Raw genomic sequence first — 24674 nt, 5'->3', positions numbered from 1 at the left:
TGCAACAATATTTTAGGTGTAAATGCGCTTCTAGACATATCCTCACTAAGCTACCACCATATATAAGTAGTGTGCGTGCAGGTATGCTACCAAATTTATGAAAAAAGGAGATGATGTGTTATTTTATCATCAAGCATCACCCATTATTTTGAGGCACAAGTTTGTGTGAAATTTAAGGCATGGTGAATATGTAAACAGGCCTGGATGGAACTGCCATGTCCCCAAATCGAACAAGAAATTGCGGCAAGGTAGTCGAAAGAGTCAAACTTTCAGGCTCTACATATTGAGTGCTGTTGTGCCTGCCGCCACTACTACCCGACAAGTATTCGGATAATATACTCATAATACTTAGGCAGCCTTCATAATGACAAAAAGTGCCTGTTTTTATTTTTAATAATCAAGTGGGTACCAGAATATCTCATTCCTTACTTGAAGGTGAAGTGTACAACTATTTCAAGTATCATCAAACATCGCCCAAATTTCGTCACCGATGTGACCAATATTACAAACGCTGAGGACACTTGTAACACTGTTGACTGCTTAGCAGTCATTACAGGAATAGCAGCAAAATTTACTTTATCCTTGCTGTATGAATATAACATTGTTACGTTCAGCAGATTTATAGATATGCAATGACTTTCTTATTTTGATGTAGGAAAATATTTTTTACTCACTTATAATTGAAGGTTCACATGCCCTAATTCCATAGCATGTTGGAGTCGAGCATGCTCCAGGATTGTAACGAGTTGTAGCAGTTTCCGAAGTCTGATGGACTGCAAGAATTTGCAGCCTGCAATCGAGAAATGAAAGCTTCTTGTAAGGCACTCATTCTCAAACCAAAAAAAAAAAATGTTTAACAATTTTACCTTGGTCTTTGTAAATGAGAGAACTGAATGCTCGGCTCCTTGTTATATCTACTGTCTAAATATCCGGTGCTTCTGTGTATTATGTTATTCAGGGTGCTTTCAGATTTACGTGACCTAATGAGTGTTATAAAACAACCCTAATGTCATATGATATGATGATAGCAACTGGCTCTACAGTTATTGTTAGGTATTCAAAGCAAATAATTCTGAGGAAGAAAGCAACCGTGCTTTGTCCAAACGTTACTGTTCAGTAATATAATTCGCTGCGACTCGCTGTTCCTAACAGTAAAGGCAAGGAAATATGTAAATTAATAATTATTCAGTTGATTACCAATAATTGGACAAAACCTTTTCTCGTCAATTTGCCTAACCGTTGATGACTCATAGGCACTGAAGAGTGCTCAGTATCATAAAGTGAGACTCATGCACTGCAGGTCACATCAATTTTTAATGACTACGCCTTTCTATTCCGCAAGAAACAGGGCATAAAATCAAGCAAGCCACCGTAGTGACACTTTCTCGCAAGCTAGTTCTTTTACTACTTAAAGGTGCAGTGTTTCCACACGGGAGTTGAACAAAGAGAACAAAAAAAAAAGCCATTTCATCCATAAAATTTGCTTTTTAGCTTTCCTTCCACCCTTCATTCCCTTTCCTGATGGCACGGATCAGATGTGTTCGTACGCTTTTGTTTTCCTCACATGCTGCTTCTCCTCCTTATTTGTTTGTCTGTGCCAGCCTGTGACTATCACTCATTACCGCTTAGAGATAGCTCGTTGATACATCGTCGTTCTAGCAAACTGGGGCCCGAGAACAAATGGACAGGGTATACGGTCAGCACCACGTCTGTGCTGTCTCATCGCTTATATATAATGCGCCGTCTTCAAATATGACGCGAGCAGATCAGGCCCATCGAGCTCACCTGGGCGATGGTCGGCACGGAGGTGGGCGGCCCGAGTGGCGGCTGCCTGGCCAGCGCGGGTCCCAGGTGGCCCATCTGGGGCATGCTGGCGTGCGGGGCCCAGCGCGGGGGGCCGCCGGGGTCCGAGGCCGAGCCGAAGGCCAGCCCCGCTGCGGCCTCGGCGCCCACCGAGCCGAATGGAGGCAGGCTGTGCGAGGGCAGCAGCGCGCCCGGACTGCGGAACACGCTGCTCGTCTTCTTGCGCTTCTTCCACTTGGCGCGCCGGTTCTGGAACCACACCTGCGACCACAAAGGGGGGGGTAACGAGGCGTGAACAGGTGGCGATCCCCCCCCCCCCCCTTACACACACACACACACACTGGTTCGACACGGCAGCCTTGGCTCACCTCTCACCCTCTGGCTCTGGTGACTCCGACAAAAGATCTCCTCATAGCATAGAGCTTACCTCTCCTCTCTCTCTGTCTTTACGAACAACGACTGCTCAAAAATAAATAAAAATAAATAACACCTGCCAGCGGCGACGGCGCGCCAACGGTGCTCTGAAGCGTTTGTCTGCTTGTACAGGGTGCAGGTGCAGGAGAATTTTGATGATTTCGACGATGTGATATTTGCCGCTACCGGTAAGATAGAGGTGTGCATCCAGAGAGGGAGAAACCCTTTAATGAAAAAACAGAGAATTTAGCCAGGGTTTAAAAATCGCTGGCATGCTACTCTGCATGGGGAAATGAATTTGGGAGTTTTGGGCTGTTACCGCGGTCATATCGTGCATCAAAGGACTTTAAGACGTCTTCCTCAAATACTCCGAGGCAGTCACTAACTTTAAAGATGACAGCGCTTCATAGAAAGCACCCAAGTTTACTGGCACGGGCGATAGTAATTTGTTCCTCGGCTTTTTTTCTTCGGTATCTTAAAAATACCAAAGCAGCAAGTGCTGATACGTTATATGGTGCCTTCAAGCATAATGGGGCATTAAGTCTTCTCTCGCTCGTTGCTAGCCATGCAATTTACGCTTAAAGCAAAATTCAACACTACTTGTATGATACTCTTCAGAAGTGCACTGCCATTTGAGCCACATTCATTATGGGTTGATAATGATGTTGATGAGAAGAAATTGTATCACTTGCTTTAGTTACTTGCCTCAATTGCTGTCTTGCAGACATATGAGAGAAGTTCCCATACAACTGAACGAGAGGGCTATCATATAACTGAGTAAGGTATTCCCCCCGATGACGGTGTCTGGAGCGCAAACATAACAAAGTATAGGCAAAAGCAGGAGCGGCCGTGGGTTTAACCTTGCAGACATTGCTAGTATTAGGTATAAACAAAAAAAAAATGGCGTGAAGGTCACTTTCACCAAAAGGGAAAGCTTTACAATGAAATAGATAAGTCTTTAACCTCGATTTTTCTTCCCCATTCTTAACCCCCCCCCCCCCCCCCCCCCTAGATTTAAGGCAAAAGTAGTTACACAAGAAAACGCTATTATTGGCTGAAGGAATGAGCTAGTCGCTGCAGCCAACGTAAAGCAAGACTTAACTCTTAAGCCTCCGCTCGACACAATACACAACTTGGAGCCGACAGATCAGGAGGGAACTCTTTGCGGCAAGTTCAGTGCCCTGTCCCCGTACTTAATGAGAGGGCTGTTGTCACCCAGCGCCGACAAATTCCTTCCGTTCCAGGAAAGAGGGCAGTGGCTTGCTCCCGCCCATACAAGGGCGCGCCGGCGCGAACATCCGAAATAAATGAAACTTTGCGGCCGCGGCAAAGACACACAGAGGAGGACGCGCGGCCGCGACAGCCGGAGCGGGAAAGAAAGCTGCCGCAGGAAGGAACGGCTCTGCAGGCTAAACCCCAGCCGGCGCGAAAGATAGCCCGGAGCCCGACCAATAAACAGTCTAAGCAATCCTCGGCAAGCCCCCCAGCTGGACAGCAAGAAAAGACACTGGACACAGGGCGACGCAGCAGGCTCGGGGGAAACAGAGAGAGAGAGAGAGCCGGGAAACTAGAGCGCCTCAGGATATATACGATCGAGCACGAGCCGACGACGCCGGGGTGGCGTTTGGCGATAGAGAGAGGAAGCGAAAGGCGAAGGAGAGAGAGAAAACGGCGGACCGGACGGGGCGATATCGAGAAGAGGCAGGAGGGAGAGAGGAAGGAGCAACAGCGACCACGATGCGGAGAAGAACGCACGTGGCAGCGGCGGCGTCCTCCAGAGACGGGAGGAAACGAACACCGGCAACGAGGCTAGCGTTCTTGACGACGAAAGAAAAACCACGGGCCGCTCTCTCGGCCACCGCAACTCCCACCAACGGTCGTACCTCGGAAAGAAGATACGGTTGCCTTTCCTGCCGTCCCCACCTCCCGCGCCTTCCCCTTTTCTACCTTAGCCGCCTTCTCTTTTCGCCTCCGCAAACCCTCTTCCCCCTCCCTGCGACCGCAGCCGGGGACTCGGCGAAGCCAAAGTCGTATCCAGAGCCGCGGCCACCTAGTATAAATTACCAAAAAGGCCAGGCCAGAATGACGGTGACAACCGTCAGCAGGAGGAAAGCGGAGGAGGCAGAGGAGCAGACGGGAGGAAGGGACGCGTTCCTGCTGCCGAGCTCCCCTCCCTCCTCTCCCGACCCCTCTTTCCGCGGGCCAGACTTGTCTCTCCGCTTCCCTGCACGCTCCTCCAAGTATGCCCGGGAGAACCGTTAGGGGGCGCATGGCGGCCAAGTCTCTCCCAGCCGAGCCGAGTCGAGACCGAATCCCGAGTCCGAAGCCCGCGAGTCCTCTGGGGACGCGGCGCCAGAGCGTGGGTCGGGCCCGCGACAGGGAACCCGCATTTGATATTAATGTGGTTTTGCTGTTCCATTAAAAAGTAATCTCTGCTTCCCTCCGTTCTTGCTGGTCCTTGCTCTCTTCTATTTCTCTTTTCTTCCTCGCCTCACACCGCGTTCCCCCACTGCCGCCACTGAGGAGTGGCGATGAGTGTGCACAAGGTGCCGTCTGCTGCCAGCCGGTCGTCTCTTGACTTTCGCCGCCCCTGTCTGTCTGTGTGTTCGCGTGGACCTCGGCACAGCGCTTGATGAGCAGGCCTGTACACACTTAATGTTTTATTTTTATTTTTTGCCTGCTTCCCTTGATGGGAGTTCGATACGCACCTGTAAGGAAGGGAGCACGAGGGGAGCACTTAGAAGGCTGCACTCAGCTGCCGACAGTCAATATCAGTGGATACATCTGACAGCGCTAAGGCTTATACTATATACGCAGGGATTAAATTCATTTTTAAGCGAATGGTTGAAGGCTCATGCGTGAGAAATGATTCTTAGATTGACGAGCAGTTCATGTTTTGCTTCCACAATGAATTATTTAAAAAATGAAACACCTCACGTAAGCGGCTTATCACTCATAAGCAAACAAAGAATGCGGATTAAAACTCAAGTAGAGGAAGATATGGCAACTATTACAGCCGCGGCTTTTATGCGAAAACCAACAACATGTTCGAGGAGCCAATTATAGAACACCTTACGAAGTAGGAAGTAGTTGGCTATTGTGTAATTTCAAGACAGATGAGAGCTTGCGCACGCATCAAAGAAACGAGAAGCTTTGTTTGAAGTTTAATTATCAGTAAAATCCACTATCTTAGTATTTTTGTTTACGACCACTTTGTGCAGTGTGAACATGAGAAATTTCTCGCTATGGTTTTATTTTTTTTATATTACATTTAATTTTCGAAGAGACATATATTAAACTCCAAGTTATGCCTCAGTTTAATGCTGTTACCGTTAAAAATATATGCTTGCCTAAATTTTTTCACGTCCCGAAGGACGAAATATCATCGCCGTCATCAACCTCGTTAAGTTTACATATGCGGGAAAAAAATGTTTATAGATCTCCAATTAGTTCTGATCAGCGGTGACCCTATTCCAGCAAATTCCCTAATATGGTCTCCATACTTGACCCCTAGCTATCCCCTTCTACATTCTCCTCTCACGTCGCATCCACACCGTTCGTGTAAGAGACCATCAATGAGGTATTCTCCGCCTGACTTGTCTCGCGCAAATTAACTTTCTAGCCTTGATTTCAGCTAAACCACAATTAACACGAGTTATCTCTTTGACTCGCCCTGGTACCTTTTTTCTTTGACTGCAACCGAAATACATCGCGGGGGATAAGTCTCCGAAAAGCGTATTTCTCAACAAACCGACCTTCCAAAATATAGATGCCAATTAACGCATTACGTCCACTTTCCGCAATCCACCAGCCCTTTATCGCGGAGCAGTAATATCCTTAGAAAACGCGGCGTCGCGCACAAAATCCGCATAAGTAAACAACGCCCGAGCATCCGTGTCGGAGCGGAACCGTGCATTTTGCCAGAAGCAGGGATTGCGTAGATTGGATGCCTCCTCGTTTAAAAATGCATCCGAAACAGCAAACTCGAGCCGCATCTTTCTTGTTAACTTCTCTTTCCAAAAATAAAAAAAAAGCAGAAAGGATTCAAATAGTACTGCACCACCTCATCGCAATCCCAACTCGCTTTCCAGCTGCCTCCACCAGCGTGCAAAGCGGTGTGTAAGCGCAAGGCTGAAAGTACCCGTGCAGGCGTCGAAAACGAAAACCGCTCGAGTGTAGGGAACCACCAGCTCACATGCGACGCGAGGCGGCTCGTGCTCTTTCGCGCGTGCTACAGCTGCGGACGGGAGCCCGTCTTCTCTGCGCCTCATTTCGGCGCTCTTCACGGCTGCACTTGAAACTGGGGATGATATCGCGCGCGGCCCGCGCGCGCGCTTTCGTTCGGCCCGAGCGCGCGCTTAATGGAGCACGTCGCTTCCACCCTCCGGCTCCTCCACAAACTCGTCCCTCTTTTCGCCGCCCCCTCCTCTCGACGCAACCCTTTCCTTTCGCTTCCGAGAGCTGTACAGAGTTTTTCAGTGGGCAGGCAGGCAGGAAGGCAGGCCGTTGTCTACTGCTTATTCCGATTCTTGGCAGCGGCTGTGAAATTTTTCCCGATTCTTCCCTCGTGCCTTGCTTGCTATATGTGGCCGAATCGTCGTCACTATCAAATAATACGGAGCGCAAAAAGAAGAAATGACGACAGACGATATGTGACGCAAGATTGCTAGCAGCATTGAGATATGGATCTAGTTGAACGTCACGCGGTTGGACTACTATACTGAGCGTGTTCTGGTATTCGAAACGTGATGTTTAGAAAGCTTCGTGTCTCAAAAAACGTAGGTGAGGAAAGAGTCAAGCGGCTGAATCCTTCGAACGAGCGCAACTATCCAGTCATCTTTCTCGAGGATAGAGTGAGTGGGCATGCAAGGTAACATTGGCGACGAAAATTTTAATGCAATGGCGAGGACCTTTTATTGGTCTAAGGATAGAAAACAAATTTAATGGTGGGAACGAAAAGGGGAAAGGCGCTAAGATACGCGCGAGCAGGCGCGAGCGGGGCACAGATATCTGTGCATGTCAGATATCAGCGCTTGCGCGCGGGCGCTAGCGCGCACGTCGGAAGCGCGGTCTTGTTTGTAATAATCGGAATACCACGGGGCTCTCGAGGACTTTCTTCATAGCTGGAAGCTCTTTCAGGTTTTCCCAAATTTTCTTGGAATCCTTGCAGCTCCCCAAATATTTTCTGTTCACGGCTTGACATTCTTTCAGTTGGCTCGCGAGGGGGAGCGAGCCAGCACCAGGAGCATGGAGGTGCATGCCACTTTTGAACACCTCATAAACAATTGAACACCTCATAATCAAATGTGATGGTATCCATCCGGATGTCGATGCAGGCACAGTCACTCTTTCTGAGGCCCTAGGGTTTAAAGATAACAATGGTCATGTAAATAAATCTGCAGTGGAAGTCAGCAAAAAGCGATTGGAGGATTGGTGGCTGAAAAGCAGAGATGTGGCATAAGGTTAGAATTGTAGGAAACCGTAGGCAAAGGTGATGAAGAATCTTAATGAGAATTGCCAACACAGTAAACAAAAAAATAATAAAGAAAAGCTGAGCATGGTGGCAATTGCCACCACCCCGTTTCAAAGGGGGCGCTCCTATCCATCCATCCATCCATCCTGAACGATCGAGAGGCACGATCGGCTCGACCACCTAGACTTGCTAGCGAGCCCATCCTTTCATACGTCTGTTTGTCATTCCCAGTTAACGAGCCACCTTATTTTTTTTTTAGGCCTCCCCACCGTTTCACGAGCGGAGGTGCGGAAGTCGTTTCTGTTCGAAACACACGGCGAAGTGCGGACCCGGCAACCGCCCGTTTGCTTTTCTTCATGTGTGTTTGTGTCTTTTCTCCGCTCCGAAGCCCATGTCGTTCATTGGAGTCAAGGCGTACGCAAGATGCATGGAGGATAAGCGGTGTCTGTGCGGAGCGCTCAAGTGGGCGAGCGAGGGAAAGGCACTGCTGCACTACTAATTAAAACCTTGTTTTGGGGGGCTTGCATAGAAGAAAAAAAACTGAGAAGGGAGCGCGCACGCAGAGCGTCTCGTGACGTGATCACGGCGGGGGGGGGGGGGGGGGGGGGGCGAACCAACTCCCTCAGTTTTACTATTTTTTTTACTTTTTATGGCTAGGGTTCAAGGCTGTCGCCGCACGCTCCCTCCGCAGTTTTTTTTTTTTTTGTTCCTTCATGCGGGTTTGTAGGCATGAGCCAGAACAGAAGGCGCTGCGGAAAGCGTTGTGCAGACGACGCGACGCCAAGGCTACGCCCAACCTTCTCCCGTCAGTCAGAACGATGCACCAATGGAGTGCCTTTAGCGAAAGTAACCCCCCATGACGTCAACGGGGTTCAGAGTAGTGGGCCGGGCCCGTTTTTGTTGAAGGAAAGAACGAGCGGGCTTTGATTTGAATTTTCGCAGCTTTTCGGGGCGCGCATGGCTCTAGTATTTTGCAGAGGTTATCTTCGATGCCTCATCTATGCAGTGGGCTTGTTTTTCAAAAATGTCCGGACCCTGGGCAGTGGCCCTTTAAGGAGGCTTACGCCTGAATTTTTATGCATGGCAGTGCAATGAAGCCGCAGAGTTTTTGCATTCCTTTGTGTAAGGGATCGGTAGTGCTTGCGGGGTCATTAGTACCGCTAATTCTTTCTCAGCACCCCGCCGCTGCCGTCTTCAATGCCCCCCTCCCGGCGGGAGAGGGCGGCTGGGTGCGCTCGACCTTTGTGTCACCTTTATCGGAACGATGCGACCGCGCGCGAAGGCGCCGGGCCGGGCGGGTGTCCAGCGCCCTTTGGGGCCGATTCGCGCCGGCTATCCAAGGAACGGGGAGAGCCGCCGCACGCTGATCGCCCCCTCGTCTTGACGGACACCAGATATGCGACACAAACTTGCGACGAACGCCTGGTTCTAAAAGTCTGCAGACCTTCTGTAAGCACTGCCGGACGGAACGGTGTCAGGGCGCTGTTGACGAAGGGGGGGGGGGGGGGGGGGGGGGGGGCAATAAAAATGACGAATAGCTGACGACAGCGCAGCTAGCCGGGAACAGCGAAGGCCTGAGTTTCGTGACGCGACCTACCGGGTGTCGTTGAGGCGCCTGATAGCTAACAGCCTTGGGAAAGCAAAAAGGCGGGTCCGAGCTCGCAGTGGCATTTAAAGCGATAACTGCCCATTTAAGCCCGGTAATCCCCAATTCCGAGGCGACGCCAAGGTCGAGGGTCATCGGGGAAACCGATGGCACGTGCTAGCACGAGTGTGTGTTTGTATTTGTTTTTGCTTTTATTTTGCGATGGAGAGGGTGATTTACCTTATGGAAGCTGGTGGGCTGGCCACGCACTCGATGAACCAATCCTGTTAAGAGTGTAACATGATTGGATGCTTCCAAATCTGGGCCTGACCTTTAGGTCTTTAAAACCGGGCCCCGGAGCCGGAAAAAGGGTTCCGGGCGAGGGACAGATGTAATGCATCTTCGGCTATGCCGTGTAGGGGCCTCCCCTAGTGTTAGCCAGTTCCACCTTTTTTGTTGTTTGTCTTTTTGCTACTTAAAATGTCTCTTGTATGTAATGTCTTGTATGTTAATCTTGTATGTAATGTAAATTTCTGTACATAAACGTCAAGTATTCCCTTTATCCCTGCATCGTAACTTATTGCAATACCGTCACTAACGTGGCACCTCTGGTGCGAAGAAAAGCTTCAGTCTTCCAGTTGAACAAACCGTCTCTGGCGGGGCACCCCTGGTGCAAGGAAGGAAAAGAATCTGAACTTTACTCTTTGTTTATAAAAAGTTATAAATGAGTCCACTCCCAAGACATTGTAGCGAAAACGTCCGATGTACATCCCGGGCTTCTGCGTAAATTGCATTTCGTGCACGAAATACTAGTACATTGCTAATTACTCTTAGATCCGTTGCACAGCAATCTAGAGCAAGCCTTACCACGACAAGAGTATGCTACTTCACGGTGCTTCATAAAGAAACTTCTTGCGCTGTTTTGTCGAATATACGACTATTCTCTAATACTGTGGACTGCTTCCTTTCTTTTGAGCCGCCGCGGTGGCTCAGTGGTTATGGTGCTCGACTGCTGACCCGAAAGACACGGGTTCGATCCCGGCCGCGGCGGCTGAATTTCTTTGGAGGAGAAATTCGAGGCCCGTGCACTGTGCGATGTCAGTGCACGTTAAAGAACCCCAGGTGGTCGAAATTTCCGGAGCCCTCCACTACGGCGTCTCTCATAGCCTTAGTCGCTTTGGGACGTAAAACCCCATAAACCAAACCAAACCAAACCTTCCTTTCTTTAACACAGTAATCTTGGCACGTGTTTCAACCGCTCAAGTTAACCGCAGCTCCCTATCTTATCATTCCAATGTTGTAATTAGCTATGAAAACTGGAAATAACAACTGACGGTCAGTCGCCTATTCTTGTGCCAGTCAAGCTCCATTATCGCCGTGTTATTTTTCCAAAGCAGCGCTCCAGAATGTAAGTTACGAAGGCAAGCGCAGAGCCAGGCGCAGTCGGGCAGAGGAGGGCGAGGAGGGAGATAAGGCTGCGAGCTGGGACGACGCTCGCGGCGGCGGCTGCGGCGCGCGTGTGACAGCTCGGCGACAACTGTCAATCACGCGGAGCGGTCGATGAGAGAGGCCACGCCCCGGCTTCCCGCGCTGCTCACAAGCGCCGGCCGATCGATGACGCCGCCCCTAGCGAGCGCTGCCGCCGATGCCGCTTGATTCGGGCCGCTTCTTCGTCCGCACCGAGAGCGTTATTTGCTCTTGGCGCTCGATTACACGCCGCTTGGCTTTGCGCCTCTGATTTGGAAACACGGCTGGCGCGCGCCCCATCGACATACGGTGCTGCGTTCTGCTTGCATGCACACGCCATTGCGCTGCTCGCAGCCGATTTAACAGGCGATATGTTCCTTAACGTTGAGCGCTAAGCGGCGCCTTTTCAAACTGTTTGTAACTGAGCAGTGTGACGCGCGTGGCGCTTAAACAGTGCAGCGGGCAGGCCGGAGGTTACAATGGGCGAAGCGTTTTTACGAGAAATTTCGAAGCCGACATACAAAAGAATCGTTCTAAGAGCACCAATCAAACGACAGGTGGGGGGGAGTAAAAGGTATTACTCAGGTACATCATTTGTACGCCGGATGGTTAGCTCAGAATGACGAGGACAACAGAAACGAAGGAGACGGGACATATAGCGCTACTAACAACTCATTCTGTGCTAACAGTTCGACCTAATTATGCACCAACTAGCCTGCAAAGGATGTTTCTACATCATTTGAAGACTGGGGCGGATTTGCGGGTCACTCTTGGGAGGGAATGCTCTCGTTTGAATCATGATTTTTTTTCATTTCCATCGCCATTTTTCGTTGAAAAAGATGGGGTTCAGTATGATTTATAAATATAAAATTTCTGTCTTCGGCTCGGCGAGAATCTGTAAAAGACGTTCTCTAACCAGGTGGCATCTTTCACCTCAAGTGTTTGCCATTGAATGAACTTACGCCCGACAAAAGTGCCAAGTTTTGCACACGCCCTAGAGAACGTAAGAAAAGTGCGGCCGACCGAGCATTTCTCCCTTGGAACAAGGGACGTGAAACACAGAACTGCGCCTCTCAGCAGGCATGATTGACTGTCCCCAGTATGATCAATGCTAGTTATTAGAAATACACATATCTGCCTGATGTTTCAGTGCGTACAGAACGCGTCAATGAATGCTTTATCCGCTTTTAAAAGTAAAGCCTGCGCTTTTCTTCCTTTACTGCAGATAAATCGCGCTAAAACAATTTTAAAGCGTGTGGAATGCGGAAGAGTCATTCTTACCCGGGATATAAATAAAGATGCCTAGTTTTATGTATACAACAGCAAACAATGTAAACAAGCAAGATAGAAATGCTACGAATTTTTTATTATTATAGGGATGCCATGTTTATGCATTCAAGAAGAATCTTATCTCTTTAAACCCATCTTTTTTTTTCATGATTGTCTGCTATTTCACAGAAAAATTAATCTCACACAGGTGATAAAAAAAAATAAAGGGACAGTCGCTGATTACACTGAAAAAGAGCCGCGGCTTCTAAAGCATTGAAAACTTATGAAACTATAACATAATGCAAATGTAACTACAAAAGGAACACAATCTTAAAGGCATTTTTAAAATTCTGCAGTGTCTTTGGTATAGACATCCTTTTCCCACACTACTTAAAGCTGGCTTTACTGCAGCACGGGGCACATTGAGAGAAAGCGACATTACAAGGTAACGATCGCCAAAGGCGAAGCGCGGCAGAGGCCTAATACCTCCAAAGAAATTCCACTAAATATTCTTCGAGGACCGAGCGTTAGTCCCTCCAAACAAAAACATAAATGGCAAAACAACAATTGATATTCGCACGAATCACAAATAGAAATTGATTAGCTCTTTTACCGCTCGTTCAAATGCAGGTAAGAAAACGAATGTTCTTGAACTCGCAAACACGCGCAAGCAAACTGTAGTCTACTTCATAAATAAGCTTCAGTAATGCCGGTGAAAAGCGCCATATGAAGGTGATAGACTATTAAACATGGAGACAGTAATATAAGATGTCAAAGTTACCACTACATCCGATTCATCTCCCACATTAATAGATGGATCGCTCCTTAGAGATCCGCATTCACTTCTGCCTCCAGAGCGAATGTGAGAGCAATTTCGCCCACGTATTTTTAAGTACCAGCATTTTTTGCTTTAATATTAGAAGAAACGGTGTTTAACCTTATGTGGTCTCGCTTCTTTTTTGAAAGCTAGCTTTTGCGGGAGCTTACACTGGACTAGCGGTTCTTTTTTTTTTTTTTGCATTTGCAGTAAGAGGGGCATGAATTTGCCTACCATATATACTGATGCAACCAAAACAAAAACTTTTCGTATCCTTCCTGTGCTCTAGCTACGCAAGTAATACCGGCTCTCTCGCTCTGCTGTGTGGCTGGCGATTTAACTAGGCATGGAGAGAGTTGGTCACTACTGAATTCTCCTTCATGGGGGCTGTTTTCAGTCGGCAATACATAATTATATCAACGCGTTAATACGCCTATATGATGAAGAAATGAAGAAACCAGATAGTCTTGTGGTAATGCAAAAAAAAAAAAAACATTTACATATGAGAGTGCCAGTATTATTCAACTGATAAAAACTATGCAAAGAAATGAAACAATATTGCTTCTAGCCGCATTGAAATTCTTTTCAATATTCATGAAGGAAACTGAATATTCACCTCGAAAGTTCTAAAAGTCAGTCGCAATAACAAGGGGAGATGTTTACCCAGGACAAGTAACTAGAATATTTAGGTGTATGAACAATATCTGGAATCGGAGATCAGAAGCCATTGATCACACAAAGCATTTGCATATGCTCCTGACAACTCGTAGTAAACTTTTGTGTGACTTTCAATATTGACAAGAGCTTTCTTGCATATTAATTGGCTGTACATAATCCTCGCCCGGCAGTTTTTTTTTCCGATTTCGTACTACCCTTTAAATGCATTATAGTTAACAAGTTAATGGCTGTTCAGTCAATGCGTGCAGACAGCATGCTTGTCTGCTTATATCATATCCATGCACTTACAAGTTTCATTCCAAGTTGTTTCATTTATTCTGCTGTCACTGATGTCATCTGCTGCTCTGGTCATGAGCACATGGTGCGTGATACCTATTTAGTGATTTATGGTAGGGATTAAGATCTCTATCCGTGCACCCCATCTGGCCCGTCTCACTCCATGAATGCGCAGCATTGCTCTAAGAAAAAGCGCTAGGAGCTATCTCAGCGCACAAGGCTCAACTTTTCCGTTATCTATTCACAGGAGGAAGAAATGGTTACAAGGACACACCGATGCACGCTCATGCACCCACACAAACACACACTGAGAAAAATCGGGGATATGAAGGAGTCAACAAGACTAGCAATAGCGATGTCAGCCTTTCCAGCATTCGAGCTAGGGGCTCAAACTTCGAGCATCGTAGTTCTTTCAGCAATTTCCTCTTCCTTCGTCTTAATATTCTTTACCTAAGAGGCGTCTTATTCCAGTGCCTTGGATGGACCTCTTCTTTCTCGTCTGCTACTAGCACGTCTTTCTAGAGAAATAAAAGTCTTTCCTACCTACCTTGGATCATGGATGCCTGGATCATGCCTTGCCGCGTGCACTTTCTTCTATTGAGCGTCGTAAACACAAATCGGCTAGCGCCCACGTGTGCTGTACACATCCGCGGGGCGGCTTGGCGTACCTGCACGCGCGACTCCGTGAGTCCGATCCTCAGGGCCAGCTCCTCGCGCATGAAGATGTCCGGGTAGTGGGTCTTGGAGAAGGAGCGCTCGAGCTCCTGCAGCTGCGCCGGCGTGAACCGGGTCCGGTGGCGCTTCTGCTTGGCCGGCTTCTCCCCGCCGTGCTGCGACCCGCCGTGCGGAGCGTGCTGCTGCGGCGGCTGCGGGGGAGGCGGCTGCCCGGGCACGGGCCCCGACGAGCCCTGCGACGAGGTGCCACGTTCTTCGCGTGTTCTACCTGCGCGAGCTTGCTGCGCTTTTGCACCGAGCTACGGCCCCTGCCTGGCTGCACTAGCAGCGATTTCGGACCGGAATTCGAACACACGTGCCAATCTTGCAAGCAGACTGCGCATCTGGATTCCTCTAGGAAAGAGACGCTCTACTCTCCTTGCTATCAACAACGCTGACAGTTCGCCTCCCATGAGGAAAAGAAAAATACATCACCTTCCGTGCGTAACTGCAGATCGACGTAACGGGGACACACATTTTTTCTTCTGTTTTCTTTTTTCCCAACTAGTCAACAGCTCGCCTGCTTCATAGCGTGGGGAACATCTGCACCCGCTTTAATGTTCTAGTGTGGGAAAAAATCTGAAAATTTGTGTGAGTATAGTTGGTACTCCCTGGTTAACAAAACTGCAGGAACGGCTGAAAAACATAAGAAATTCTCGCAAATCGAACACATTCACGCTCGCGAAATTGCAGAATTATTCTTCTATGAAATACATTTATGAACAATTCCTTATTTTCTTCATAATCCGAAGCTGTTTCCACAACGAAAACGTAGCTACAGTGTCCTTTGACAAAACATTTGAAGGCGTCAAAGAAGAAAGAAGTGACAGCACCAGACATTTCCTAGGCGCGCAGTAGAACTTCGTGACATCCATTTCTATTGCTTCTTTTTTTTTTTTTTTGCAAAACCGACTCTTTTTTCTGGACACTAAATGGCCCTACCATCTTGTCCAGCAGGAATTTGAAATGCAGCCTGCACCACTGACTTGGTGAAAACAGGACTAGACGCATCGAAAAAATTCTTGAAACCACGCGTGTACAATCATAGACCCCGGGTAGCAAAGAGACATTGCTCCTATGCGACATCAGTCGCATCTATTAAACGCTGGCGTCCACATTCAAGCACACTGTCTTCTGTTTGAATGATGAACCGTCAGTCCCACTTAAAGGCCGGATAATGCACTGCCAAAGGACAGGTAACCTAGCAACCACGGAATGGGTCCATTACGTTGCAGAGCGAGCTATGAGTATCTTCCGCGTGAGTGAGCAATTCTGCAGTGCTTGCAGGTGCAGAAATTAAGCGGCCATTAAGAAGTCTGATGGCTGCTAGGCGGATTCCTGAGGTGGAGACCCGTTTCATTTCGCATAATTGAGCAGCAGAAAGTGAACAAGGACGTTGAAGAAACATACAGACGAGGACGATGCTGCACTGACAACTGAAGAATTTATTTGAAAAGCCGCATATTTATCCTGAAGAACAGGCATTCCTTGGAAAGATAATCTATCGTCTTCTGCTTACATCTCCAAGCAGGTACTTGATCTCTTTTCTCCATAGGCAAACTGATGGCTTGCTGACGCATTGCTCGCCCGAATCACGGATGGCCGGTTTTTCACGGATATGTAGTTTTTCAGATAAATTCTTCAGTTGTCAGTGCAGCATCGTCCTCGTCTGTATGTTTCTTCAACGTCCTTGTTCACTTTCTGCTGCTCAATTATGCGATCATGCACCAACTAGCTCACCAATCCACCTTATTAACCATTTCATTTGTTCGGCCAACAGAAAAGAAAGGATGAGTAAGTGGAAAGAAATGAGGAAAATACGCATGGAAAGGAAGGGAGGGTAACTATACTGGTTACCAGCTGGCTACCCTCGACTGGGAGAAGGAGAGTAAGGAAACAAATATGGTGGGAAGAACAGACAGGGGCTCAGATAATGTGCATATACTGAGGGACGCCGATACAATCTGTACCCATTGACTTCGAGCACTACAACATTAGTCAAAAGCATTGGTCACCACGGAATGGGGAGTCGGTCGTCTAGCTAGCATTATCTTTCGGAACAGGTTCGGCACACCAGCTGCGCGAACGGGCTGGTGTCCGGACGTTGAGGTAGGAACACAGGAAGATCATATGTGCTTGAAGATTCCTTCCCCTGCCTCACCGAGTGTTGCTGCTGCTGCTGGTGATGCTGGGGCGGTTGCTGGAGGTGCCCTGGCAGACCCATAGAGTGCGGATTGGCCTGCACTGGTGCCACGGCCGACCCCAGCGGCCGCGTGGCGGCCTCCAGCACTTGCAGCGTCGTGTGACCCTGCGAAGGGGGCTCCACCGCTGGCTTTAGTGTCTCCAGGTCGGCCGCCTTGACGGCTGCGCGGGGAAGAAGAAGTTGAAACTGCGTCGAGGTCGTAAGTTGCATTCGCACAGAAAAGAAAGATTGCCGTCTATTTCGTCGTCAAGAGTAGATATAAGCATGAAATGCATCGCAGGAAAGGCGCGGCAGTTTGTAGGATGGCTCATGGGTAGTGGGATCCGTGCTAGAATATTGGTGGTATTTTCGCTGCTGAGCGCACCCCCGCCTTCGCACACTTGTGTTATTCCAATTAGGCAGCGAGCATGGTTTCCTGGCTGCTGCTGCGGCTTGAGGAGCCTCCGCCAACACTCGCTTTCCTTAACGGAACAGCGATTAGGAAACATTTTTGGCGCAGGTTGACTGGATGAGTGATGTGGGAGACGGTGATTGCAAACACGCAGCGCGATAGGCTACCGATTAGAACAAAGGCCGGGCCGGTCTAAAGGCGCGTTCACACTTTCCCAAAAATCCGGCGAGCGAAGCGGATTCGCTCACCGCAATAACTAGGACCTGTTCTCATCTGTTGACGCCCGGGCGAGGCGGAACCGCGGTGCCGCTGTTGTTTCTCGCTTTTCCACACCACGTCGCTGCTGGCGGCATACACAGATATAGTGAGAAAAGAAGAGCATAAATTTACGCTGCCTACGTATCATGTGTATGCATGCTTACGTACGTTAAACGCAGGCGCATTCCCACTTTTAGTTCAGCGTATGCTAGCACAGACGCAGAAATAAACAGCCTATTGTGGCGCCATCTGGTTGTCAGGACGGGAACCATTAATGTCAACAAACCGACTCTCCTCTTAAGCCTAGAAGCGGCAGAATCGTCACTCTGAATAAAAAATAAAGCAAATTTATCACTCATACGTTTTCTTAGCGGCGAGGTGAGCCGAAGCGAAAGACCGGTGCTCCATTTATGGCTAGTGCAATGCACTGAAAAAGGCAGCAGCAACGAGAATTCAGTCCGAAGCGAGGGGTGCGGCTTCGAAGGGCGCCGCCATGTTTGTCGCCGCGCGGCGGAAATCGGTCTGGACCCTTCGCCGCGCCGCTTGCCGCCCAGCTAGGCGTCAAAAGCGGGCGAATCCGCTTCGCTCGCCGGATTTTTGGGAAAATGTGAACGCGCCTTAAGGCCCCGGGAAACGAAACTGTGGTACTCATGCCGCAGCTGGTTCGAACCCCACACCCGGCGTTTTATTAGAACCCCATGTGCCCCCCCCCCCCCCCCCCCTTCTCAAGCAAGCAATTTTACAAAGGAAAACCCTGTTGAACGTCATTTTTTCGACTAAAGTTCGATAAAAGTCCATAACAAAAATCCATGAAACAACTCATGATATTTATTTCTAGGTTTCTGATCTATCTTACATTTTTTCGTGCAGAATACCAGACGTTGTGCGGCAAATCACTTTCTTTCACGGTATATTCGCAGTTTTTTTTTTCCCCTTCCTGCTCTTTATTAGGAAGTTATTGCTGAATTCAGTGCGGTTTTTGTTTATCTCGTCGTAACCAGAACTGTTCAGCGCTACGTTTACAGTAATCTAGTACACGCCCCGGGCTTATTCCTGCAATCAACCGCATTCTACTGCATGAAACCATGAGCGTTTGTGATTCTGTGTCAGATAAGGCACCCCTAATCCTGCTCACATGTACACGCGTTGGTTGGGTTTTACTCTTTCAGATGTAATGTCCAGAAACTGAAGCGCTATTCAAGCACTGCCTACGTCAGGTGCCACTTTTACCGCCTGAAGTCAATTCGCCGCTTCAGGAAACCAAACGTGTCAAATGTTCAGTTTGAGCGTGTTGTGAGGCAATTCATAATTTGCGATAGCAGCGCTATTCTCGGCGTTAATAAGGGAGTAATTACTCATTGACATCCACCCGAGCGCAGCCAACGGCTACAAAGGCAAGCTAAACAGCTTTCTCAGAAACTTCGCAATTAAAGAAAAATTCGTCCTGGTCCAGGGTTCGAACCCGGGACCACCGCTTCCCCTAAACATTTTGGCCTATTCTCGGCGTTATGCACATTTCAGTTGTTGCGAGCATAACAGTCCGAATACGTCTTACGGTCCTTTATTATTAGCATTAATTCCAGACTGCCTTCACCTCACAGTTGAAAACCGATTATCTGCGGTACTTTTTTTTTGTGTTGATAATCAATGCGATTATCAGCTATATATAGTCGGATACGACTTGAGAACGAGGCAGCAGATGCCCCTCAAAGGAAGCCCCTTAGACGATGGCGCCGACCGATTTTCATTAAATCGTGGTTAATCTGGTTAACCCGCGGTTAATCCCCTTCAATTTGCGACCCCCTGCGGTGTCACGCTAGCAAGTCCAAGGGGATTCACGACGTCATGAGAATCGGTCAACGTCACTGACCAGACGGCCTCCTTTGAGCGCTTTGTTTTTTAGTTGTATCCGACTATAGGGCGTCTGCATGAAGCGAGACGAGGGCATTGCCGGCTCTCGAGCTAGTGTCGCTTGCTAGAGCCACACATCTTAGTCGGCGGTCTCAAGAGAAATAACCTATTTCCGCGTGCCCAACCAGAACCACCAGAATCTGACTACCGACAACTGTCTCAAACTGAAATGCGTTTAACTAAAACCCTCTGCCGTTCTCACCTGCTTTTGAAACTGTATTATGCTTCCAGGGACGCCCAGCGCCTGTCCCCAACGAGACATAATGAGCTTTGTCTGGCGCTTATTTTTTGTTCGCAGAGTATTTCGCCTTCGGGAGGAAAAAGAGCAGAGAGGGAAAGAGCGCCTGCCCTAACCAATGAGGGGAAGCGGAGAGGCCGTTGCTACGACTACGCTGGCTCTGTCGCTCTGGCAACAAGCGGCGCGAGAGAAAGGGCAAAAGAGAAAAAGAAACCGTGACGTCGTGGACTCCGCCCACGGAGGCACGAGGAAGCGGCGGCGGTCGCAGGACCGGACGGCGCTGGAATTTGCCCTCGAACAAGCCGCAAAGGATGCCGCGCGAAGCAACGCGCTTGCATGGGCAACAACCGTATGTGGGTTATGGTAGTGAACAGCACCACGGTAGCGGACGGCGTTTGACGAAGAGTGGAGCCTCCCTGTCTCCAGAGGGGTGCTAGGTAGTGGATCACTGCCTGAAAATGCACAAATGTGCAATTTCATTCGATACCAACACCGTCTCACCGCGCTCCCCGCTTCCGTATCTTTTATTTTCTCTTTTCACTGCATCTAACCCTTACTTAAAAGCAAGCAAGCAGCTGTGACGCGCATGTCAAGGATGCTGACCTTTTTCAGTTGAAATCGGATTTCGAAAAAAGAATTCGGAGTACTTCTATCTGTGTTTTTCGGTCTAAACCGAACGCAGTCCAATGTGTGGATATACCCTACGCATTCCTCGGTGTCAGTAACTGCATGCTGCTACCTTTCGTGCGTAGAACAGGAGGAAGGAGGGCCCACCTTCGTGCGTCTGCTGCTGCAGTCCCGCGTTGTACGAGTACGTCTTGAGCAGGTGGAGGCTGAGCTCGAGGGCCCGTTGCCGGCCCCCGTGCAGGTCGGCCATGGGGCTGCGCATCTGCAGCGGCTCTGCTGCGGCGACCGGCGCTGAGGCGGCTGCGGGCTGCTGCTGAGGGTGGTGGTGGTGGTTCAGGGCCCGCCTCACGTCCATCGGGCGAGCGCTGCTGTGGGAACAGCACGGACAGGCGGCCTCAGAAACGCGCATGACATCAAGCAACGAGGACTACTATAGAGATGAGGGCGCGGGGCACATTGCACATTGGGTGCGTTTGGTTGTGTTGTGGCGGGTTCCTCTCAAGATCAGTATGCCAGACGAGCACCAGACGACTCCACTATCGGAAAAACTTCATAGCCGACATGCTGTCGGTGGGGAGCTGGCGCGTTGCGAGCCTTGGCCAGCCCTGACGGGCAGCAGAGCCATGCAGCAGTCACTGCCGGTAACTGTCGGGGGACGACTACACCGACATCGATGCGCAGAATGAACTGGGGAGGAAACGTGAACGCCAAGGCCCGGTCAACAAAAGCGTCACTTCGAAACAGCGACAAACCTGTTTCCTTTGACGGAGGTGGGAGGGTGTTCAAGAAGCCGTGACCTATGAGTCTCAACATGGGTCGTACCACGTTCGCCGCTATGCACGAGGGGTGGCGCTGGTGAACACTCTAAAGGTTCGGTTACACTGCAGATAAATACCACCGAAAGCAGAAAATTGGGCAGCCGTCTCCGTAGCTCAGCTGAGAACACTGGACGCGAAATTCGGAGGTGGTGGGCTCGGATCCCACCGGCGGCATATGGTTATTTTCCTTCTGCTTTTATTAATCTCCCATTGATGAAGACCACACATTAAAAAAAAAAAAAAGGCATCCCTTATGCTCCTTGGTTTCGGCGACTGCTGGCTTCCCTAATGTATACGTCATTCCCTTGTCTGCTGCATGAGTAACAGGTCATGAATATGCCTACACCTACATCTTGCTTGTCTATTGACACTCTCGGCTTGATGGGATGACAGCTGCCATAAGCTTTTACCCCCCGCGTGAAAGATCGCTGATGTGCATCGAGGGTGTACTTGCCGTGCGGCTCAAATATACTCTCTCCCTACACAACGCATTAGTCTATATACACTGAGCATCGACCGAGTGTCCCGGCTTGTTTGCATTGCGATGACTTCCATGACACTGCTCGATTTCTGTGGCACTGCCCGCACTTTGTATCTTTGTGGACCTCTCATAATTTTTAGGCATGTCTCTGATCATGTTAGTTTGTTACATCCCTGCCCCGGACTTACAGCAAATTGTCAGTAAGTTTTCATTTTCGCCAGTCGCAAAATTCGCGGCGGGTAAAAGCTTCAAGCTATCGCCTGTGTTGACTGACACTCGTGTACTATGTGTATATTTGCGCCGATAGCCGATATTGACGAGGAAATTGACGGACGCGCGTGTGTTCGTGGCTACACACATTACTTCTTGAAAAACGCAAAGGAGTGAAGAGGGAAGGCAACAAAACGGGCTGTGAGTGAACCAAATGCACATTAATGCTCGTTGGACGAAACCCGCCCATCGCGACGTGAGGGAAGGAATAAGGAAGGTAGTGAAAAAAGGAGGCGAGAAAGGGATGACGTAGTGGATGGCTTCTGACTAATTTCGACCGCCTGCGGCTATTTAACGTGTACTGACACCGCACAGCGACACCGGCGTATTCTGCATTTTGCCTCCATCGAAACGCGTCCTCCGCGGCAGGGATTTTATGCATTCGTCCTCGTGCTCAACAGCCGGACGCCGTAGAAGGCGCTGCCACGGTGGTAGCGCGTTTGGTCTGCAAACCGCTGGCACACAACCCACCACCTAGAATCGCAAGTTATTGGAGAGGACGTCGTACTGTCAACTCGAGAAACTTAGCGACAGGCTTCAGTTATCATGTGCGTACTATGCGTGTTGTGTGGTAATAAATTTTGAGTAGTGCTGGAGAATGAGCTCTGCCGTGGTACACAATCTGTTGTCGGCGCACAGAAGAGCTTGAAGGTGTGGCAAGGAACCGAGTTTATTTTTCTCTCTCTCTCTTCGCTATTTTCGTGGCAGAAGCCTAAATCGCATGTAGTGAAGCCCGTGCAGGAGAGCTAAATACGGTGAAGCCTCCCTCCTTGTAGCAGACCTATATCGGTACCTTGCTGAACATTTACTTTTCACTAGTTTGTCGATCGGCAGGGCTGCATCGCAACTGAGCGAAACATTTCTCCGCTCACAAACAGCGCGAAATTAGAAACGCCGACCATGTTGCGCTGTAAGAGAGGAGTTAGAATAACTCCCTTGGTAGAAGAAGGGCGGATTTATAAGGGGGGGGGGGGTGTTCCCCAAGCGAGAAGTTTTACATACGGAAGTTATGCTGAATGCCATTTTTTTCTTCACCGAAATAAGTCCAGGAAATACATGGTTTAAATGGGACCCCCTACCCTCTCCATGAGTGAGTCGTAAATCGGCCAATATGGTGGATTCTTAGTATTTTCTGATGAGGTCGGCACACACGCCATTTAGAGATATTTAAATGCACGATACCAACAAAACTCAAGCACATGAACTGACTGGCGCGAGACACAATTCAGAGCAAAACTTAAAATCTGTATATCTTTAAGCATTGCAGAGCATTGAAGCTTACGTCAATGCATTCACTGCATAAGGGAGAAGTAAAAGCGAAGTAAAGGCCCGTTCACACTTGCCCAAAAATCCGGCGAGCGAAGCGGATTCGCTCGCCGCAAAAGCAAGGACGTGTTCTCACTTGTTCACGCGCGAGCGAGGCGGATCCGCCGCGCCGCTGCTGTTTCTCGCCTTTCCACACCGCTTCGCTGATAGCGGCATACACAGATATAGTGAGAAAAGAGCATAAATTTACGCTGTATGCGTACCATAAGCGTATGCGTGCTTACGTACGTTAAACGCAGGCGCATTTTCACTTTTAGTGCAGCGTATGCTAGCGCAGACGCCAAAATAGACTTTACCTATAGCGGCGCCATCTGGTTGTCAGGGCGGGAACCATTACTGTCAAAGAACCGACTCTGCTGTTAAGCCTAGAAGCGGCAGAATCGTCTCTCTGAATAAAAGAAATAAAGCAAGTTTATCACTTATACGTCTTTGTAGAGGCGAGATGAAACGAAGCGAAAGACCTGTGCCGAATTTCTGGCCAGTGAACGCATTGGAAAAGGCAGCAACAACGAGAATTCAATCCGAATCGACGGGTCCGGCTTCGAAGAGCGCCGCCATGTTGGTCGCCGCGCGGCGGAAATGGGTCCAGCCCGATCGCCCTCGCCGCGCCGCTTTCCGCGTCGCTCGGCGTCAAAAGCGGCCGAATCCGCTTCGCTCGCCGGATTTTTTGGCGAGTGTGAACGGGCCTTAAAAGCGAGGGATGGTTAATTTATTCCTCATCAGAAGAGTAGCCACAAAACCATAGCTGCATGCCGTGGCAGACCAGGACAACATACGGTTTATGTAGATTTCATCCTTGCTGACGCTGTATGACGCCGATTGTTCTTGCTGGTAAAAAACCGCCGTATTTGAATCCATGTAATGAGGCTCTCGCCATAGGAACCGTACAGGAATTCGGTTAGGGCAGCCGATTTTGTTCACATTTACTGTTAATGGCATCGCAGTGTTTCGCCTAACTTTTTTGAGTCGAATTTAGGCCGTCATCTATCGCCGTTTGGGGCTGCTGAAATATCAGTGAGTTTGTGTCTCTATACAGTGATCAAGAAGTTCGCGCTGCCTTTTTGCCGGGCGAAACACACGACCTCTCTGCATGGTCGTGCAGCGACGCTTCGTATAGTACATGGAAAAAAGAAGAACAATAAAAGCACGCGCATCAATACTATCGGGTGCTGGTAAGAGGCAGACTTATAGGTGACACTTGAGGGGGCCTGCAACTCCCCTCCGTACGTTATTCTCGTTATTCGTGTCCCATTCGCGGGGTGTGTTTTGTGGACTTGCTTAGTCGAAAAAAATGCATGGTCCGTTCGAAAATATTTGACTGAAGGGTGGGGAAATGGAGGGGGGGATGGGAAGGGGGGGGTAATGGCATTAACATTGATTCAAGAATGCAAACTGTCAGTCAGCGGAAAAGTCATTCCGGCATTCTTTAGGCGTTTGTCACATTTAGACGGACAACGTGCGGAGGGGAGTTACGACGAGCCTTCTTATGGAATAAGGCATATCGAGGAATATCGGTCGTTCCAGCGACGGTGGCGGCGAGCCGGTGATCGCTCTGCGCGGCGCGTACAATCGCAGTGGTTTGGAGCGTAAGATACGCTTCAAAAATGAGTATATTCTGTTACTCTACGATGTGCGAACATTCGAAACAGCAAACA

At 49.2% G+C, this 24674-nt stretch overlaps 2 protein-coding genes across 2 annotated transcripts in view; one reads left to right on the top strand and one right to left on the bottom strand.

Moving 5' to 3' along the window:
* LOC149341658 (U6 snRNA-associated Sm-like protein LSm6) overlaps window positions 1-24674 on the top strand; it is a 144668-nt gene that overhangs the window by 24852 nt on the left and 95142 nt on the right. The window lies entirely within an intron of this gene.
* LOC149341659 (uncharacterized) overlaps window positions 1-24674 on the bottom strand; it is a 42812-nt gene that overhangs the window by 4016 nt on the left and 14122 nt on the right. Inside the window, exons 2-6 of the mRNA XM_089543788.1 lie at window positions 20272-20489; window positions 16658-16860; window positions 14451-14690; window positions 1786-2064; window positions 675-790 (exon numbers count right to left, since the gene is read on the bottom strand). Of these exons, the coding sequence (XP_089399914.1) occupies window positions 698-790; window positions 1786-2064; window positions 14451-14690; window positions 16658-16860; window positions 20272-20479 (1023 nt within the window). The 5' untranslated portion in view covers window positions 20480-20489 and the 3' untranslated portion in view covers window positions 675-697. The remainder of the gene's footprint in view (window positions 1-674; window positions 791-1785; window positions 2065-14450; window positions 14691-16657; window positions 16861-20271; window positions 20490-24674) is intronic.

The sequence above is a fragment of the Amblyomma mixtum genome, chromosome 5 (assembly GCF_055824585.1).
Source record: "Amblyomma mixtum isolate Tamu chromosome 5, ASM5582458v1, whole genome shotgun sequence".
Lineage (NCBI taxonomy): Eukaryota > Metazoa > Arthropoda > Arachnida > Ixodida > Ixodidae > Amblyomma > Amblyomma mixtum.
This window is presented reverse-complemented; position numbering and strand designations above follow the sequence as displayed.